Here is a 21482-nt window from a genome sequence, read left to right as displayed (position 1 = left end):
ACAAGGACGTGATGGATCGGGCGTTCAACCAGGCAGCCGGGAACTTGATCTGGCCGATCTTAACTCGTACAAATTATCAAGAGTGGACGTCTCATATTCAATGCAATCTTGAGGGGATGTTTCTCTGGGATGCAATTGAGGATGCAAAAGTTGAGCGACGTCGGGACAGACTAGGTTTGGGAGCTATGCTCCGCGGTGTGCCAACTGAGATGCATTCCATGTTGCTGAAGAAGAAGAACGCCAAGGAGGCATGGGAGGCGCTCAAGACAATGAGACTTGGAGCAGATCGAGTTAAGGAAGTCAATGCTCAAAAGCTCTTGTCTGAGTTTGAACAGATCACTTTCAAGCAAGGAGAGACAATTGATGAATTTGCAATCAGAATCTTGAAGTTAGCCACGGATCTGGAAGGATTGGGAGAGAAGATTGCTGACAGTCGAGTTGTCAAGAAATTCCTCCGTGTGGTGCCGGCACGCTACAATCAGGTAGCGGTCACTATCGAGATGTTCTGCGACATGAAAACTCTAACGCTCGAGGAGCTCGTTGGCCGGCAAAGAGCGGCTGAAGATCGTTTTGAGCCCTCGACGGAGGAGGTCACAGAGAAGATGCCGAAACTTCTGCTCTCTGAAGAAGAGTGGTTGGCAAAGCACAAGAGTCGTATGATTCAGGATGGGTCTTCATCATCCTCGAATCAGAAGAATAGCGGTGGCCGTTATGTCCGCAAGGACAAGACTGGAACGCGTGGAGGAGGCGAAGCACGCGATTCCGGAGTAAGACTCACGTCCATGGGGACACCGAGGAGAAACGGTAGATGCAACAAGTGCAAGAAGTACGGGCACTTTGCAAAAGAGTGCAAGACCAAGCAGAAGGAGGAAAGGCAGGAAGGTGCTCACCATGCTGCGGCCGATATCGAAACCGGGGCGCTGATGGTGGCACAGGTGTGCACGGTGATCCGCTCGCCGATCAAGCACACACCAACTGTGTTCCTGAATCAGGAACGTGTATTCCCTGGCGTGTATAGTGAAGGCGCGTGGATCCTGGATACAGGCGCCACGAATCATATGACGGGCTGCAGTGAGGCACTCTCGAGCCTTGACAAGTCAGTGCGTGGCGCAGTACGTTTTGGAGATGGATCCACGGTGGAGATTCATGGGATCGGCGCCGTCACCATCGCTGGGAAGAACAATGAGCACAGAGTGCTCACCGAGGTATACTACATACCTTCCCTCAAATGTAATATAATTAGTCTTGGACAACTTGAAGAAGGAGGACACCGGGTTGAGATAGACCACGGAGTCATGGAGGTGTTTGAGCGTGATCAAGGCCTGCATCAGCAGAGAAGAGTTCTTATTCGAGCAGAAAGGAAGAACCGTCTTTATGTCATGAAGATCAAGCTCAGTTCACCGATCTGCTTGTTGTCCAAGATGGAAGAGGAGGCTTGATTGTGGCATGCCCGGTACGGACATCTGAATTTTCGAGCACTCCAAACCTTGGGGGCCAAGGCAATGGTGGAAGGCATTCCCCTCATCAAGAGAGTAGAGCAGGTTTGCGATGGATGTGCACTTGGGAAGCATCACCGTACACCGTTTCCACAGACATCAACGTATCGAGCAACGGATAGGCTTGAACTGGTGCATGGGGACTTGTGCGGTCAGATTTCACCACCTACTCCAGCAGGAAAACAGTTCTTTCTACCCATTGTTGATGATTTCAGTCGCTATATATGGTTAGAGTTGCTAACACACAAGAACCAGGCCTTGGAGATTTTTCAGAAGCTAATGAAAGCAGCAAAGGTGGAGTCGGGCTGTTGTCTGAAAAGTTTCAGAACAGACAGAGGTGGGGAGTTCAACTCAGGTGCGATGATCTCGTTCTGCAGTCAGCATGGGATCAAACACAGCACAACCACACCCTACACTCCTCAACAGAATGGTGTTGTGGAGCGTCGTAATCAGACTGTCGTCGAGATGGCTCGGTGTTTAATGAAGTCGATGAAGGTTCCGGCAAAATTCTGGGAAGAGGCAGTCAAAACTGCAGTGTATATTCTAAACCGGTCACCGACGAAAAGCCTGAATAACCAGACTCCGTTTGAAGCATGGCATAAGAAGAAGCCAGCAGTACGTCACATGCGCACTTTCGGGTGTATGGCTTATGCCAAGAAGGTTGGTCCGGCAATTACCAAGCTTTCTGATAGATCAATCCCTGGTGTATTCTTTGGATACGAACCAGGAACGATGGGTACAGGATTTATGATCCAGTTCGAGATAAGTTGATGATCTCCAGAGATGTGATCTTCGATGAGAAGCGGCCGTGGAATTAGGGGGAGAATTCCAGCAGCAACACCGAAGCAATAGAAGTACCTCAGGACTTTGATGTTCAGTACCCGGATACTGTTCCTGATCAGGCAACGGACTCGGCAACGGGTTCAGTTTCAGATTCTGACAGTGGGTTCGACCCTTTCTCCGAAGGTGCTTCGGTTTCTCCTGCTGGTTCAATTCCACAAGCAGTGAATGAGGGAAGCTTAGGCACACCACCTCACACCCCGATCTCTAGAAGCACAGGATCAGCACCGCCAGCAGCTCAGATTCATTGGGCCACCCCACCATCAGATGGCTTCGTGGATTCAGAAGGGAGACAGCTTCGATACAGGACTCTATCTGATCTACTTGAGTCAACAGATGTGGTTGATATGCAGTACAGTGGCTTATGTCTGATGACTGCAGATGAGCCTGGGTCAGTGGAGGAGGCCATGAAAGAGGCATGCTGGAGGGAAGCAATGCAGACTGAGATGCAGTCGATTGAAGAAAGCAGAACTTGGGAAATTGCAGAATTACCAGCAAAGCAAAGAGCTATAGGGCTCAAGTGGGTTTTTAAAGTTAAGAAAAATCCTGAAGGGAAGATAGTGTAATACAAAGCAAGGTTAGTAGCTAAGGGGTATGCTCAACAGCAGGGTGTTGATTATGAGGAAGTCTTTGCACCCGTTGCCAGAATTGAAACAGTTAGGGTGATGATGGCACTAGCAGCTCAGGGAGGTTGGCAAATACATCACATGGATGTAAAATCTGCATTCCTCAATGGAGATCTGTCAGAGACAGTGTTTGTGCAGCAACCACCTGGTTTTGTGATTGGCAAAGGTGACAAAGTATTAAGGCTAAAAAAGGCCCTGTATGGGTTGAAGCAGGCACCGAGGGCCTGGAACTCTAAGCTAGATAAGGAGTTGATCAACCTTGGCTTTGTGAGAAGCAAGTATGAACATGCAGTATACAGAAGGAATAACAAGAAGTCCTTCCTGATTGTGGGTGTTTATGTTGATGATCTAATCATCTCAGGACCACATGTATCTGATATCTTTGAGTTCAAAGAGGAGATGAAGAAGAAATTCAACATGAGTGATTTAGGCCTTCTGAGCTATTACTTAGGGATTGAAGTAAAGCAAACAGAAGAAGGAATCACATTGAGTCAGAGCTGCTATGCACTGAAGATTCTTGAAAATGCAGGGATGATGAACTGCAACCCTAGTGCAACTCCAATGGAAGCAAGACTGAAACTCACTAAAAGTCTGGAAGATGAAGTTGTTAATCCTACTGCATATAGAAGTATAATTGGTAGCTTGAGGTATCTAGTAAACACCAGGCCAGATCTTGCATTTTCTGTGGGTGTGGTAAGTAGATACATGGAAGCTCCAAGTAAGCAGCATTGGGCTGTAGTAAAACACATCCTGAGATATCTGAAAGGTACAGTGGAGTATGGTTGCAAGTTTGAGAGAACAGTTGCACTAAAACCCTTCTTGTTGGGCTACAGTGACAGTGATTTTGCTGGAGACATTCAGGACAGGAAGAGTACTACAGGAGTGGTGTTCTTTCTCGGGAATAGTCTAGTCACATGGGTTTCACAAAAACAGAAAATTGTGACATTGTCATCTTGTGAAGCAGAATATGTGGCAGCAGCAGCCGCAGCCTGTCAGGATGTATGGTTAAGTCGACTAATTGGTGATCTATTGGGAACAAAGGAGACTCCAGTCAAGCTGCTCATGGACAATATGTCGGCCATTGCTCTAAGTAAGAATCCAGCGCACCATGATAGAAGTAAACACATTGATACAAAGTTTCATTACATTCGTGAGTGCATTGAGCAAGGGAAGGTGGAGATAGAGCATGTTAGAACTGAAGAACAGCTCGCAGATATCTTCACAAAAGCTTTGGGAAGAGTGAGGTTTCAGGAGATGAGGCAAGCTTTAGGAGTAGTGAAGGTGCATCAAGTTTAGGGGGAGTTTGTTAGCTAAACTAGATAGCAAACCAATGTAATCTTTGTTTCAAGTATTGTTTAGATCATGCATTAGTCGTAGTGGGCTATCGGTGGCGTGCTGGATCGTGATCTAAGCCGAGTCGGTCTTGTATCCGGCGCCAGAACGCGTGCTCCGCACGCGGCGTGCTCCGCACGCGGCGTGCTCCGCAGTGAAACGGAGTCGCGCACGGCCGTGATCTGGCGCGGAGAGTCCTTGGCACAAACGCCAAGATTGTATCTGCATCATGTGTATATAAGAGCATGAATAATAGACCGAAAGGCTGCAATGTTGAGCAGCGCCTAATTAATTCTATCTTGAGTTTATCTTCTAACTCTCGCCGTGGTCAGCGTCGCGGGGTTCGCGCACAGGAACGCTATTCGGTTCCAACAGTCTGCACTGCGCGCCGCACGTGGCGTCCCCGGCCAGCCCCCAGGGCCCAGCCAGGGTGGATCGATCCACGACACTACTACAGTCAGGTACTGCAGGGGCGGCTAAATAAGCTCTGTAAGGGCGGCTGGCCCAGCCGCCCTTATGCAAACGCTCTTACAGTGGAATTCACTGTAAGGGCGGTTCAACACCAGCCGCCCTTACAGAGGCCCACTGTAAGGGCGGTTGGAAACAACAGCCGCCCTTACAGTGGCCTACTGTAAGAGCGGTTGGTGCTTCCAGCCGCCCTTATAGTGAGCCTTAGTAAGGGCGGCTTGTGTCTCAGCCGCCTCTATTGTCTGTATTTGCAAGGACGGCTCTATCTAGAACCGCCCCTACAGTTATTTTTCAGAAAAAAAAATAAAAATTACAATAATCGAGTTGACAGCACAGCACAGCACCACATACATATATACATATATAATCAGAGACAGAAAACATCACAGATTCACAACATAAATATCCATACATATACACAGCACCACATTTCAAGTCCAAAATGTTTCCATGTCCAAATCCATCCAAAAGAGTCCGAAATTTTTCAGGTACTAATACAAATCGATCACAGTCCATTCCAACAAGTTCACATGTAATCAACGACCTAGACATAGCCTATCCCACTGACGGAGGTGCTGGTAAAGAGGATTGCTACCTAAGTCGGACTGTGGGTTATGGTAATCACCTTTGTAATAAACAACATGGTCCATTATAAAGTTGCAAAGGTCACCGACAATCTCTAAGAGGTCATCATCCCTGTAGACATCCCTTTTTAGTCCTTTTTCTTCTTTCCACTACAAGATCGTAAAAGACAAGTTTAGGTCTAGTGTAAAGAAGAGATTGCAAAGCTAAGTGAGAAATACTATGTTTTCATACTACAACCCACTAAGAGATTCAAACTTACCAATTCAGGGTGTCTCCTGTAGCCTTTTGTGTTACTGATGAAAGCACATACATAGTATCCACAATGCAGACTCCCTGGCCTTTGCTTGGGAAACTTTGTTTCAATTTGCAAATGGAGATGTGTCAAGTATAAGTACTGAAAAAATTAGTAATTTTATGCCAAACTAAGTCGCACTTACCGAACATAGAGATTTGAAACGCAAGTGGCTCCCCAGACCTGGATCATGCCTTCCTTTGTGATTCTTGACATAGGCCCTGAATGCCCTGTTTGAATGAGAATCGATGTGACTTGTAGTATGCAGAAGTCGATATTAAAGTGAATCATATAAGGTTACTAGGATTACAAATTTGCTTACGTAATGAGAATTGACATGAAGTCTTTATATGTGTGAGGGTCAAAATCTGCAGAATCACAAATCCATGCCATGTTCATCCCGACATCGAGACCTATGACTATCCAGTGATTGCTACAACAATTTTAAATAAATACATAAGTACCTTTGCATCAAAATAAGATAAACCGAACAATCGTTAAGTATACAATTAATCGAACTTACTTGAAGTGGTATGGAATCCATATTGTTTCGAAGTGTTGGAGATTCTTTAAACATACGGCAAGCCATGCCGCAACCTTAAGAGACTCTTCTCTTATTTTGGCCGCACGGATCTTTTCTTTCTCCGCCAACGTCCCTCCAGCAGCTAGCTGTGGCGCATCCAATTCCCATCTCGATGGGTAATTAAAATTTATTTGTGCTATAGGCATAGGGTCTACATACCCGGCTTTCGTTGAGCGTGTAGATTTCATAAAGTTTGCTTGCATTCTAAAAATCATGACGTAAGTTAGTTTTAGCAAAATCCAACTAGGTTACTTTCAAATCATATCAAGAGGAAGAGGACTTACAGGCACCAAGTGCGAATCAGATTCATCGACATTGAACTAAGGTGAAAGCATGATTGGATGTCGCTGAAGTCAAAGGCAATACCCGAAGCAGGGCCTCCAAATGTGCGAGCAGGTATTACTGCTTCCAACACATTCAGTTCTGTACGTGAAACATGCAAGTAGTACCAATCATGGAACCTTCTCATTCCATATGGCATCTTACACAAGACCCGGTTTGGTAGGAAACGTTTGCCTTTTACATATTCTTTCGGGCAATCCTTTGACCACTTGATGGTTTCAACATCTGGATACTTTGTTATCGTTGTGTAGTCTGAGGTGTCAGTGGGCATCCTGTAGGCAAATTTGTTCGGGCCTTGGTTCTCAGGCTTGAACTGGTCATGAGCATACCACTTGTACATACCCGAGACATTCATATCCACAAAAGATTTTGACCCTGTCGACCTTATCATGATGGGGATCTTTTCACGAGCTTCACATACTAGAGGGAGTAGTTCTTCATGTGTCGGCGGTGCTTGTTGAAAAGTCTGTGCCATCTCATCATGGCCTTGCTCGGGGCGAGCTGGAGAATGTTGTGGCTTAGGAGGCACATGTGGTGTCTCGTCATGCTCTGACTCGGCACGAGCTGTAGAAGGTTTTGGGCTATGAGGCACATGTGGTGTCTCATCACGCTTTGGCTCGGCACGAGCTGTAGAAGATTGCGGACTCTGAGGCACATGTGGCATCTCATGCTCTGGCTCCGCACGAGCTACAGAAGGTTCACCTATTTGAGGCTCATGTGGCGTCTCATCATGCCCTGGCTCGACCCCTTGCTCACCAGCGGTTGGAGAAGCCGGTACCCTCTCATGCATCAAGTGGTCCTCATGAGACGGTGAATACACCGCTCCATCCTCAAGGTGGACTCTCTCCAGGTGTACATCACTTGGAGTTGGCGAGGAAACATTCAACACAATATCCTTTTTGTACCATAGGATGAACTGTTTCATGAGTAGTCCAAGCTCACGAATCCCCTCGCTAGTTGGGTGTTCAATCTTATGCTTCGCGTACTCGGGATTCACGGTATGCACCTCAACCTTACTATAGTCGGCCGGGACCGGTTTATGGTGCCAGATGTCGCCTGGAATTGGAGGATGTGCCAGACCCGTTGCCACCTCAGCCATCTCCTGTCCCCTACCGATGGGAATCAACAGGATGCAACGAGTTGGCACCCGTATGTGATCGACTGAGGCGGAGGCTGCATTGGAACCTTGGCTGCTTTGAACATTTGGAGGACTACCAACTAGAACCAAATCCCTAGGCGGCTCCATTTGTGACCGTCGCTCAGTAGACAGTCCTTGCTCCTGTAGTTCCTTGGCAACTAGGGTCTTCACTAGGGTGGCAAGACTCTCCTCCCGGTTTCTACCATGTTTCTTGTACATCTCCACATCCTCTCGAAATCCTTCCTTCCAGGTCTTATGTTTCCCTAACCCCCTGACACGGCCTGGGTGCTCGGGGTTTCCCAAGCCAAGGCTAAGCTCGTCCTTCTCTCTAGAAGGAGTGAATGAGCCCTTCTCGATGTCTTCAGAATATTTCATTATCCTTGACACTGCCTCCTCGGTCTCTGGCTTGGCAAATTTCAGACTGCTGCCTGATTCTTCAAGATTCCTGGCAAAGAGCCAACGCTTGGTGCGTGGCTTCAATTTCATTACTTTTGTATTCCCAGCAGCTACAGCCTCCTCTTCCATCTTTCTAAACATCTCTTCCTTGCCCTCGTAGCCACCGGGGCCTAGACGAGGGTGGTGGATGTTCTTCTTCGCCTGCAAGCTGTTCTTTTCACTTAAGGCCAAAGATTCTGGTGCAGTCTTCTCAGCCACGAGCAACGCCCAGATAGCAGGAGTGATGTGTCCATACTTATGGTACGGAGTTAACCCCTTTTTGATGTACTCGGTGTTCAGCTCATTCCTCCAACGTCGGAAGGATTCTCCCATCATCTTCATAGCACGTCGTCTTACTAGGGGTAGCTTCTCTGCCGGAATCCTAAAATTAAAATTGACCAACAGACGATTTTTCCATAGGTCATCCTTTATGTCCTCTGGATAGTCGTGCCAATTACGGATTGATGGGTTCAACTTGTCTCTGACTAGGGCCCCAATTGCATTGCGGAATTTTGATTGGAACTCCTTTGGCTTAAGGATCTGCCCTTCTTCCCCAACCTCATCAATCACATAAACCATTTTTGCATTTGGATAGTGGTTTGGCTTTCTGACCCCTCCTTTCCTTTTCACTTTGGTAGTCGAGGCCGAGGTTGTGCCTTCAGGTTGCGGAGCAGAGGCCACAATCGTAGTCTCTGTGCCTGTTGCCTCTGCCCTCCTTTCCCTTGCCCCGTCGTGTCCGGCGAAACGTGTCGGACGCCGACGTGGTCTTTTTGGAGGTTTAGGAGGGACCTGTATAAACAACAGGTCAAAGTGTTAGTAGAGGTAACACAACCATATCGTTACCAAAATTTATGGTTTACTAAGTGACCTTCATATCCCTACCTCCTCGTTTGGGTCAAAGTCCTTGTCCAACTCATCCGTCGTTGGCTTCCGTCTAGGTTCACATGGGTGTGGATCCTCAGGACTTTCATATCCCGAGGTTGAGTCATCGTCCTTGCTAGATCCTTCATCAGTCTCTCCTCTTCCCGCTTCTCCCCCTTGCTCCTCGCCAGACTCCTCCTGAGTAAGCATAAATGCTACACCATTGCCCACTTCTTCATCAAACTGTTCCTGAGAAAACTGATCATGTATTTCTTGCTCTCTAGGGCTAGGGTGCTCTTCATGTTCGTTGGATCGGGCTGCATTGCTTGTTGTCCGTGTCATTTCGTGATTTGTTCTAACAGATGAAAGGAATAAAGTGTGCTTTAGTAGTAGTAGTAGTAGCAGCAGCAGCAGCATTAGTAGTAGTCGTAGCAGCAGCAGTGCTTTAGTAGTAGTAGTAGTAGTAGTAGTAGGTTGAAGAGAGGAGAAGAGAGAGCAGCAGTGCTTTAGTAGTAGTATTAGTAGTAGTAGTAGTAGTAGTAGTAGTAGTAGTAGTAGTAGTAGTAGCAGCAGCAGCAGCAGCTAGGACTAGTAGTAGACTAGTGCAGCAGTGTTGGAGAGAGGATGAGAGTAGAAAATAGAAGAGAGACAGAAAGAGCAGAGAGGAAGGAGAGGTGAGGAGAGGGAAAGGTTTTAAAAAGGCCTTAGAAATATGTCTACCATCATTTGATCAAGAACTTGGAGCATCAAGGCATCAAAACAGAGAAGTAGGTTGAAGAGAGGAGAAGAGAGAGCAGCAGTGCTTTAGTAGTAGTAGCAGTGCTTTAGTAGTAGCAGCAGCAGCAGATGAGAGGAGAAGATAGGAGAGAGAACACACAAAGGAGACAAATTAGTTTGGTAGTAGTAGAAGAAGAAGAAGAAGAAACTAATGTGCCCTCAAATTAGCGGGTTGCTGCTTTATAGAGCCATCCGCTGCTCTGTGGTGATCATAGATAATAGACTTATATGACAGTCAGTAATAGGTTAAGAGAAAACCCATTTGCACTACAAGACCGAAAACCTCTGGGGGAGGCTAGTATCCAATGGCACTCCATTCGAGACGAGTTTCCCCCAGAAGCTTTCGGTCTAGGAGAAGCTATGGGTATTTGACTGTCATGTTGTCTCACTACACCTTTAGTATCATCGAGCAAGAAATTTTGAAAAAAAAAAGTATTACAAGTAGTAAAGGCCTCAGTACCATGTCAATCATCATTTGATCATGAACTTGGAGCATAAAGGCATCGTAATAGAGAAGATGAGGTCATATAGGGGCCGCTGGTAACGATGCCAAGTTCCTCACAAGTTCCTGATCATCAGCTCATATTCCATATAATGAATGGACTTAGACAATCTAATCATCGGCAAAACAAAGGAGAGAAGAAAAATCATAGAAGTAGGAGAGAAGAGTAGTAGAATTAGGACTAGAGTAGAGCAGCAGCTAGCACTAGTAGTAGACTAGTGCAGTAGTAGTAGAGTTGGAGCACAACAGCAGTAGTAGTAGGATTACAGTAAGCCACAAATTATAATGACAGTAAGCCCCAACAGTAGTGTAGTACTAGTAGAGTACTAGAGTAGAGCAGCAGCTAGGACTAGTAGTAGACTAGTGCAGCAGTGTTGTAGAGAGGATGAGAGTAGAAAATAGAAGAGAGACAGAAAGAGCAGAGAGGAAGGAGAGGTGAGGAGAGGGAAAGGTTTAAAAAAGGCCTTAGAAATATGTCTACCATCATTTGATCAAGAACTTGGAGCATCAAGGCATCAAAACAGAGAAGTAGGTTGAAGAGAGGAGAAGAGAGAGCAGCAGTGCTTTAGTAGTAGTAGCAGTGCTTTAGTAGTAGCAGCAGCAGCAGATGAGAGGAGAAGATAGGAGAGAGAACACACAAAGGAGACAAATTAGTTTGGTAGTAGTAGAAGAAGAAGAAGAAACTAATGTGCCCTCAAATTAGCGGGTTGCTGCTTTATAGAGCCATCCGCTGCTCTGTGGTGATCATAGATCATAGACTTATATGACAGTCAGTAATAGGTTAAGAGAAAACCCATTTGCACTACAAGACCGAAAACCTCTGGGGGAGGCTAGTATCCAATGGCACTCCATTCGAGACGAGTTTCCCCCAGAAGCTTTCGGTCTAGGAGAAGCTATGGGTATTTGACTGTCATGTTGTCTCACTACACCTTTTGTATCATCGAGTAAGAAATTTTGAAAAAAAAAGTAGTACAAGTAGTAAAGGCCTCAGTACCATGTCAATCATCATTTGATCATGAACTTGGAGCATAAAGGCATCGTAATAGAGAAGATGAGGTCATATAGGGGCCGCTGGTAACGATGCCAAGTTCCTCACAAGTTCCTGATCATCAGCTCATATTCCATACAATGAATGGACTTAGACAATCTCATCATCGGCAAAACAAAGGAGAGAAGAAAAATAGAAGAGGAGAGTAGTAGTAGTAGTAGTAGTATAGAGGAGCACAGTTTATAAAACTGTCATAGAGAGGGTAGTAGGAGAGTTGGGCACAACAGCAGTAGTAGTAGGATTACAGTAAGCCCCAACAGTAGTGTAGTACTAGTAGAGTACTAGAGTAGAGCAGCAGCTAGCACTAGTAGTAGACTAGTGCAGTAGTGTTGGAGAGAGGATGAGAGTAGAGAATAGAAGAGAGATAGAAGGAGCAGAGAGGAAGGAGAGGTGAGGAGAGGGAAAGGTTTAAAAAAGGCCTCAGAAACATGTCTAGCATCATTTGATCAAGAACTTGGAGCATCAAGGCATCAAAATAGAGAACAAGGCACTATAGAGGCGGCTAGTAATGATGCCAAGTTACTCATAAGTTTTGGATCATCAGCTCATATTCTAAAATAATGTATTGAATTAGACAATTTCATCATCGGCAAAACAATAGTAGAGGAGAGAGGGTATAGTAGTAGTATAGAGGGGCACGGTTCAAAAAATGTCACCAATTCAAAATTATGCCAGTAAGCCACCACAACAGTAGAGTAGTAGTAGTAGTAGTAGTAGTAGTAGAGAGGAGTGGCATATAAGCAGCCTGCTATATAAACAACAGTAATTATGCCTCAGTATATAAAACTGTCATAGAGAGAGTAGTAGTACAGTTGTAGTACAAAAGCAGTAGTAGTAGGATTACAGTAAGCCACAAATTAAAATGACAGTAAGCCACCAGAACGTAACCAGTAATAGGTAACCAGTGACTAAACTATGTAACTTGTGGGAGAAATAAGAAACAGATTGACTATCAAATGATAAGCTAATGCAAGGCATAGAAGTCAAAGTAAACAGATTGACTATAAAATGATAATGGAACAAACTAGAAGTCAAAGATCATACAAATAGAGTTCAGAGTCAAACATAAAGATAATAGATGATTGAGGGAACATTTCCTGAATCTATAATAATATTCATGTCAAATATGATTCAGGCAAAAGCATCATTAACCAGAAATTAATTTATAAACTAAAAATTAATAGACCTATTTCAAGTCACAAAGCTATTAGCAGCCAAGGCCCTCCTGAGCTTGGTGTAGCAGCAGTAGCAGCCAACGTTACATCTGCATCGCTAATTACACTGACAATAACTGTGTTCATATATGCAGGCAACATAGCTCTAAAAGACAATTACAGTAGTATGATCGACATCGATTATGACATCAGAGCCCCGGATTATAGCTATCTGCTGATAGCAGAAATGAAAGAGACTTCTATTACCAAAAGTTTGATATATTCAGAACGTGCAAAGGTAAAACCATCCAGCTGCTTCAACTACTGCAGCAATGTCTACAAGACTTCAAACACAGAGCTACCAGAATTTCAAACATAGTTACAACCCTCGCAGACACCAGTACAGACAACAAGTATATATACCTTTGTGACTTTGCTAGGCACCTAAAATCTACTGCAGATCATGCATATAGAAACTATGCCATTATAGGCGATCACATACTATTGGTGCAGAGGCAACCTGAGCAGCCTATGAAACTAGATGGTTTCAAAAAATCAAAATCCCACCATTGTACGAGGTATGCCACTATAGTAAAAAGAACAAGCTCCCACTGCTGCCACACGAACTCTGAAAATAATTTGCACCACTTACTCAGAACTAACGTGCACACAAACCACGCAGGTACCAGTTCCGCCATCATATATTACCAGGCTTAAGGTTATCTACGCTGCAGCAACCAAGATGGTACATAAAACAGAGACTACCATTACTACTGCAGAGACATCTACAGGTCAATTCGAAGCCTTTGTGACCATGCAAAACAAGACACATAAATACAATGATGTCCCCTACAAAAATGAAGCCTCAGTGAAAGCAGCAGCTATCTATTACTCACTAAAACAGATGACAAACATTCTTGGATACCAAATTATTGATCTCAACTATCCAATCCTATCACAGCTAGTCACTGCAACAAATGATCTAACCATACACATTGGTCTACTACAGTGATGTGTATCCTATATCACCGCAGACATAGGATTGGATAGCAAAGTGAGCAAACTCACATACCTTTGGAGGAGAAGGAGAGAGTCGCGGACGGGCGGCGCCTAGGGTTCCTAGCAGGCGGAGTGCCCAGGCTCACCGACGGGCGGGCGGCCGCGCGTGGATCTTCGGCCCTCGGCGACGTCTAGAGTTCTGACAGGGCGGAGCGCACGGGCTCGCACATGGACGGAAGCAGGTCGCCGAGCTCGCGGAAGAAGAGCTCGCCGAGCTCGCGGAAGAAGAGCTCGTGGACGCGCCGACGAAGAGCTCGTGGACGACCGAGGTCCTCGGCCAGACTCGCCGAGCTCGTGGAGGCGCGCGTGGGCGGGCGGCCGTGTGCAGATCTGGCTCCCGGCGGCAGCAGAGTGGTGGCGTGGCACGGGCACCAGCGAAGGGGGAGGGGGAGGAGAGCGCGGGGAGGAGAGTGGTGGCGTTGCACGGCACCGGCGAAGGGGGAGGGGGAGGAGAGTGGTGGCGTGGAATCGGGCGGCGGCGGCTAGGGTTCCGATCGGGGGGAATCGGGCAGCCTGACGGCGTCCAACTGCGAATGAGAACGCCCTGGCTTAGGCGCTGCGAACGGAAGGGGGTTTTATGGAGGGCAGCCCCACTGTAAGGGCGGTTCAGATGTGAACCGCCCTTATTGTGGTTTTCTTGAAATTTAAAATCATTTTTTTTAATTTAGTTAAAGTTCAAAATGTATTTATATAATAATTTTAATTTATTCCATGTATTTTTATATTTAATTTATATATATTATATAATTTCAAACTATTCCAAGTTTTTGTATCTTTAATTTATATACATTATATAATTTCAAACTAAATTGGTTTGGAATTAAAAAATAAAATTGTGTAAACTTAAAAATTCTTTAGTGCCTCACTTGACCTAATATGTAATAATTTTGAATTATTTCATACATTTTTATGATTAGTTTATATATATATATATGCAAAGTTTATTCATTTTTGTCTACTTTGACCAAGTCAAACATTGGATTTTTGACAAAATACACTTTGACCGGACCCGAGATGGTCTCAGATGCAAAAGTCATGAATACAAAGTTTGTTCCCCTTCTCAAGACACACATTTGGTGTAATGGTCAACTTTTCATATGAGATGGTTTGGACCACTCAAATTTTGAAATTTCAAATTTTTACTGCTACACGCACGTTTTCGGGACCCTAAATGGCCCCAACTCCGAAAGTCATGAATAGCAACTTTGTTCCACTCATCAAGATGTACATTTGATATATAGGACGTTTTTGCATTTGACAAAGCGTTAAGAAAGTGCAGTTCTAAATCCACAAGTCCCGCATGTAGTTTCATAAAGTCTATGTGTGATTCAAGACTTTGTGACTAGAGTTTACAAACACTTTCTCAAATGCAAAAATGTCCTATGTATGAAATGTGTATCTTGATGAGCTCTAACTACCTTGTATTCAAAAGTTTTTCATTTGAGGTCATTTACTCACTCGTTTGACCAGGTTTGTCCAAGCCACGCCTTGGGTTTTCAAAACATGTGAACTGAGTTTTCTGTAACTTTTCCAAATGCAAAAATGTATTGTGTACCAAAGGTAGACCTTGATGAGATCTAACTATGTTGTATTCAATTTTTTTTCATTTGAGGTCTTTTATTGCCTAGTTTGACCTAGTTTGACCAAGTCAAACATTGGATTTTTGACAAAATACACTTTGACCGGACCCGAGATGGTCTCAGATGCAAAAGTCATGAATACAAAGTTTGTTCCCCTTCTCAAGACACACATTTGGTGTAATGGTCAACTTTTCATATGAGATGGTTTGGACCACTCAAATTTTGAAATTTCAAATTTTTACTGCTACACGCACGTTTTCGGGACCCTAAATGGCCCCAACTCCGAAAGTCATGAATAGCAACTTTGTTCCACTCATCAAGATGTACATTTGATATATAGGACATTTTTGCATTTGACAAAGCGTTAAGAAAGTGCAGTTCTAAATCTACAAGTCCCGCATGTAGTTTCATAAAGTCTATGTGTGATTCAAGACTTTGTGACTAGAGTTTACAAACACTTTCTCAAATGCAAAAATGTCCTATGTATGAAATGTGTATCTTGATGAGCTCTAACTACCTTGTATTCAAAAGTTTTTCATTTGAGGTCATTTACTCACTCGTTTGACCAGGTTTGTCCAAGCCACGCCTTGGGTTTTCAAAACATGTGAACTGAGTTTTCTGTAACTTTTCCAAATGCAAAAATGTATTGTGTACCAAAGGTAGACCTTGATGAGATCTAACTATGTTGTATTCAATTTTTTTTCATTTGAGGTCTTTTATTGCCTAGTTTGACCTAGTTTGACCAAGTCAAACATTGGATTTTTGACAAAATACACTTTGACCGGACCCGAGATGGTCTCAGATGCAAAAGTCATGAATACAAAGTTTGTTCCCCTTCTCAAGATACACATTTGGTGTAATGGTCAACTTTTCATATGAGATGGTTTGGACCACTCAAATTTTGAAATTTCAAATTTTTACTGCTACACGCACGTTTTCGGGACCCTAAATGGCCCCAACTCCGAAAGTCATGAATAGCAACTTTGTTCCACTCATCAAGATGTACATTTGATATATAGGACGTTTTTGCATTTGACAAAGCGTTAAGAAAGTGCAGTTCTAAATCCACAAGTCCCGCATGTAGTTTCATAAAGTCTATGTGTGATTCAAGACTTTGTGACTAGAGTTTACAAACACTTTCTCAAATGCAAAAATGTCCTATGTATGAAATGTGTATCTTGATGAGCTCTAACTATCTTGTATTCAAAAGTTTTTCATTTGAGGTCATTTACTCACTCGTTTGACCAGGTTTGTCCAAGCCACGCCTTGGGTTTTCAAAACATGTGAACTGAGTTTTCTGTAACTTTTCCAAATGCAAAAATGTATTGTGTACCAAAGGTAGACCTTGATGAGATCTAACTATGTTGTATTCAATTTTTTTTCATTTGAGGTCTTTTATTGCCTAGTTTGACCTAGTTTGACCAAGTCAAACATTGGATTTTTGACAAAATACACTTTGACCGGACCCGAGATGGTCTCAGATGCAAAAGTCATGAATACAAAGTTTGTTCCCCTTCTCCAGACACACATTTGGTGTAATGGTCAACTTTTCATATGAGATGGTTTGGACCACTCAAATTTTGAAATTTCAAATTTTTACTGCTACACGCACGTTTTCGGGACCCTAAATGGCCCCAACTCCGAAAGTCATGAATAGCAACTTTGTTCCACTCATCAAGATGTACATTTGATATATAGGACGTTTTTGCATTTGACAAAGCGTTAAGAAATGTAGTCTCACACACATACATAAATGTAGTCTCACACACATACATAAATGTAGTCTCACATGGATACATAAATAAAGTCTCACACACATACAAATGACTATTTATTAGTATCCGCCGCCGTAACAGTTTTCCACTTCACACCTTTTCGTTCCCATGGCAATACATCTTTGGGTAGGCTTTTTTCCACAACACCGATCTTGTTAATAAAGTCTGTGAATAGCGGCATCTGATCGCACTTATTGTAGGCTTCAACATCATCAACGCCATCAACTCCAATAATGTGCTGTTTTCCAGGGATAACCACATGCTTAGGTTTCTTCTTTGGGGGGACAATGCTGAGCGGGTCGGTCATATAGAAAACCTGTGTAACATGTGAAGCAAGGACCCATGGATCATCCTGGTAGCCTATGCTGTGAAGGTCCACGACCCTCAATCCGATTTCATTGAATTCATGTTGCTTGATCCAGCGACATCGAAATAGGGCCACATTTAGTGCCTCAGTTCCATAGTCAAGTTCCCATATATCTTCAATTATGCCAAAGTAATCGATCTTTTGTCCCCCTGCGCCGATAGCCACTGCTCGAACACCACTGTTTTGGTTCACACATTTACTATCCTTTGCGTGGGTATAGTATGTGTACCCATTGATCTCATAAGAACTCCAAGATGTCACCTGTCTTGATGGCCCCGCTGCCAACTTACTGATGGTAATAGAATCTATGGTTTCTCCAGGCTGTATGTTTTGGTCCTTCAACCATGAAGTTAGGCGTTGCTTGTGTTGTTTCATGACCCAATCACCTGTACGACCATTTCTCTCTGATTGGATGATCTCCATGTGTTCATCAATATATGGTTCCATCAGTTTTGTGCTCGCCAAGACAGCGTAGTGCGCCCGACTCACTTCAGCGTATTCATTGTCGATGAAGATTTTTCTACCATTTGTGCCCTTCCCGGCCAGCCTACCCTTGTAGTGAGAATCGGGAATACCAATCCCTCTCTGTACTTTTAGGTACTCTTGACAGCACTCGATGACTTCTTCACTACTGTAGCCCTCTATCATAGAGCCCTCTGGGTATGCACGATTATGCACATATCGACTTAGAACCGACATGAACCGCTCATACGACCACATTTCATGCAAGTAGCAAGGGCCCAACGCCTGTATCTGATGAACCATGTGAATCATGAGATGTACCATAGGGTCGAAGAAAGCGGGAGGTAAACACATCTCTAGTTGGTTTTGGGTCTCTACGACAAAATCATGTAGGTCACTCAGCTCTGTCTTGCTAATCTTCTTCTGTGAGATCTTCGACCAGAAGTAGCACATGCGGGTGATAGCCATCTTCAAAAACTCTGGCTTGATAGCCCTTATTGCGATTGGTAGGAACACCGTCAGCATCATATGACAATCGTGAGCCTTGCAGTGTGGAAATGATAGGTCCTTCATCGACACTAGCTTCTTCGGGTTTGCCGAAAACCCAGTCGGGACTTTGATCCCCTTCACAGAAGTGCATAAACCTCTCCTCTCTTCTAGGTCCAGGTTGTAGCTAGCCGCGGGTAGGGTGTATTTTCCAGTTTTTGTCTCAAGTACCGGGTGAAGCTCTGGCATCACATGTAGCTGCTCCATGTCTCTCCTTGCTTTGAGACTATCCTTTGACTTCGGTGTGTCCATCAAGGTAGCGATGAGACTCTCAAAGACATTCTTCTGCACATGCATAGCATCAATGGCATGGGGGACCTCCAATTGTTGCCAATATTCAAGATACTGAAAGAAGATTGACTTTTTCTTAAAAGGCACGCCTTCAATAGGAGGTGTGCTTCTATCTCTAGGTGTTCCATCCATTTTCTTCTTTCCATAGATGACACTTATATTTTTCACCATTTGGAACACATATTGTCCATCATGACGTCTCTCCGGAGGTCGATCTTCATCCTCTGGGATGTTGCCAAAATACTTTAAGTACACTTTGCTGCGGTACTTGTGACCTTGCTTTAAAAAGCGACGATTCCTGATGTAAACAGTCTTCTTAGATCCATCTAGGTACACCCATTTAGTATCATCCAGACAGACTAAGCATCCTGTCTTGCCTTTGATTTGTCCAGACAAGGCAAACAATGCAGGGTGGTCGTTGATAGTCACAAATATTATTGCTCTTAATGTGAAGGTCTCCTTTTGGAAAGCATCATACATCAGCTCCCCTGTCCTCCATAGTTTCTCGAATTCTTCCATCACAGGCTCGAGGAACACGTCCATATCAAAGCCTGGTTGCTGAGGGCCAGAAACAAGAACAGTGAGGAAAAGATACTTTCTCTTCTGACACAACCACGTTGGGATGTTGTACATGGTCAAGATCACTGGCCAAGTGCTATGGTTGCTCGTCCTCTCGTTGAAGGGATTCATTCCATCGGTGCTCAAGGCAAACCGTACATTCCTTGGGTCCGAACTGAACAGTGGGTTGTTATTATCGAAGTCCTGCCACTGACTGCCATCGGCCGTGTGTGCAATCACATCGTCATCGACCTTGCGCTCATCGTCCCACCATGTCATGAGCGCGGCTTCCTTAGGGTTCAGGAAAATACGCCTCAAGCGGTCGGTCACTGGCAGATACCACATTACCAAGGCAGGAATTTTTCTCTTCTTTGCGTCGTTGCCTAATGGGGTGTCCTCTGGAGGTCGAGATTCTTGTACCACCTTTTTGGAACCCTTCTTACTCCTCTTGTTCCCGGTGGAGGCTTCTCCACCACTGTAAAGGTCATTGTCCTTGTACCGACTTGCCCCACAACGAGGACATTTATCCAGACCTTCGAACGTTTCACCACGAAAAAGGATACAATGGTTGGGGCATGCATGGATCTTTTCAACACCCATTGTCAATGGACTTATGACCTTCTTAGCATGGTATGTGTTGGAGGGAACTAAGTTCGGCAGTGGCAGCACAGATGACAGAAGATGCAACAGTTCGTCAAAACTGCAGTCTGACCAGCCGTACTTAGCCTTCAGGATGAGTAGCTCAAGCACAAAACGGAGCAGTGTCCAATGTGTTGGACAGCCCTTCTCAACACCATACACAGTCTCCTTTGACGCTGTTTTCACCCGCTCTAGATTTTCTAGACCCTTCTTCTGTTGTAGTATTTCTGGTCCAATGGCCCGAAGCATTTCCTCTAAGTTGTCAAAGTTTTCTGCATCCCCCTCACATGCTCCAACATCATTATTGTCAACACCGCCAACATCCCCATCATTATTGTCGACACCACCGACATCATCACCACGTGCTTGTTCATTTGCTGAATCATGTTGCATTTGTGCTTCAAACATGTCTGCGTATTGGGACAACAATTGGCCTTCTTCAGCATCGTCTTCTTGGTCATCATCGTTGCCATCAAGAAACATTACTTCACCATGATGAAGCCATACTGTGTAGTTCGGGACAAATCCTCGCCTAATCAGATGTGATCTGATGATTTCCACATCATAAGTTGCTAAGTGGTTCTTGCAATCTTTACAGGGACAAATAACTGAACAATTATTTCCTGTTGACAACGTCTTTGCATGATTCACTGCGATTGTAATAAATTTGTCCACCTCATCAGCATAGGCTTGTGAGTACCTTGGCAAACCATACATCCAAGTAGCCCTATTCTCCATCTTTACATAAATAAAAAAATTAATTAGTTGAGAATAATTATTAGCAACAATTAATAAGTAACAATTATTATCTACCATTATTAGCAACAATTAGTAGCTATCATTATTAGCAATAATTGTGTTAGAAATGATTATTAGACATAATTAATAGTACTAATTATTATCTACCATTATTAGCAACAATTAATAAGTAACAATTATTATCTACCATTATTAGCAACAATTAATAAGTAACAATTATTATCTACCATTATTAGCAACAAATAATAAGTACCAATTATTATCTACCATTATTAGCAATAATTAATAAGTAACAATTATTATCTACCATTATTAGCAACAATTATTAGCTATCATTATTGGTAATAATTGTGTTAGAAACGATTATTAGACATAATTAATATTACCAAATATTATCTACCATTATTAGCAACAATTAATAAGTAACAATTATTATCTACCATTTTTAGCAACAATTATTATCTATCATTATTAGTAATAATTGTGTTAGAAACGATTATTAGACATAATTAATTTTACCAATTATGATCTACCATTATTAGAAACAATTAATATTAACAACAACTATTAGTTTACCAATAACTATTCATGCCAACCACATTCCAAATTCATGAAACAAAAACAAAAAAAGGAAACCCTAGATCTAGAATGCCTTTTCTCTCCATACATGAAACTACAATTAATCTCCAATAAAATAAAGCTATATCACCTAATTGATGGTGCAAGGTGGTGTCTCTACCTATTCTACACTAATAGCATCATAGATAAGCTCTAATTTGGTCAACACAAAGCTCAAGCTCCATGGAAGAGAGAGAAAACCAAAATGTAAATTGCTCACTAACCAACCAATAAAACATGGATTAGAGGGTGGGAATAGCATTTTCTTACCTTAAACAAGCTCCCCACCAAAGGATTTAAGTTCAAAACCTCCCCCCTTCCTAGAGTGATTTTAGGGAGGTGCCCAAGG

At 43.6% G+C, this 21482-nt stretch overlaps 2 protein-coding genes and 1 long non-coding RNA gene across 3 annotated transcripts; all 3 read right to left on the bottom strand.

Moving 5' to 3' along the window:
• LOC110436136 lies at positions 5208–5647 on the bottom strand. The gene is made up of 2 exons (XR_002453827.1): positions 5607–5647; positions 5208–5496 (listed from the first exon to the last, which is right to left on the bottom strand). It is a non-coding gene; the product is annotated as an uncharacterized LOC110436136 (long non-coding RNA).
• Positions 5713–7767, bottom strand: LOC8068451. The gene is made up of 4 exons (XM_021463962.1): positions 6507–7767; positions 6163–6426; positions 5962–6072; positions 5713–5869 (listed from the first exon to the last, which is right to left on the bottom strand). The coding sequence occupies exons 1-4, from the start codon at positions 7661–7663 to the stop codon at positions 5770–5772; spliced, it is 1632 nt and encodes a 543-aa protein (XP_021319637.1). The 5' UTR covers positions 7664–7767; the 3' UTR covers positions 5713–5769.
• Positions 7674–20563, bottom strand: LOC8081623. Its single transcript, XM_021463657.1, has 3 exons — positions 20131–20563; positions 7818–8334; positions 7674–7737 (listed from the first exon to the last, which is right to left on the bottom strand). Exons 1-3 carry the CDS (start codon positions 20492–20494, stop codon positions 7674–7676), a joined length of 945 nt encoding a protein of 314 aa, XP_021319332.1. The 5' UTR covers positions 20495–20563.

This window comes from Sorghum bicolor, chromosome 6 (assembly GCF_000003195.3).
Source record: "Sorghum bicolor cultivar BTx623 chromosome 6, Sorghum_bicolor_NCBIv3, whole genome shotgun sequence".
Lineage (NCBI taxonomy): Eukaryota > Viridiplantae > Streptophyta > Magnoliopsida > Poales > Poaceae > Sorghum > Sorghum bicolor.
The sequence above is the reverse complement of the archived record's forward strand: the minus strand, read 5'-3'. Positions and strand labels throughout refer to the sequence as shown.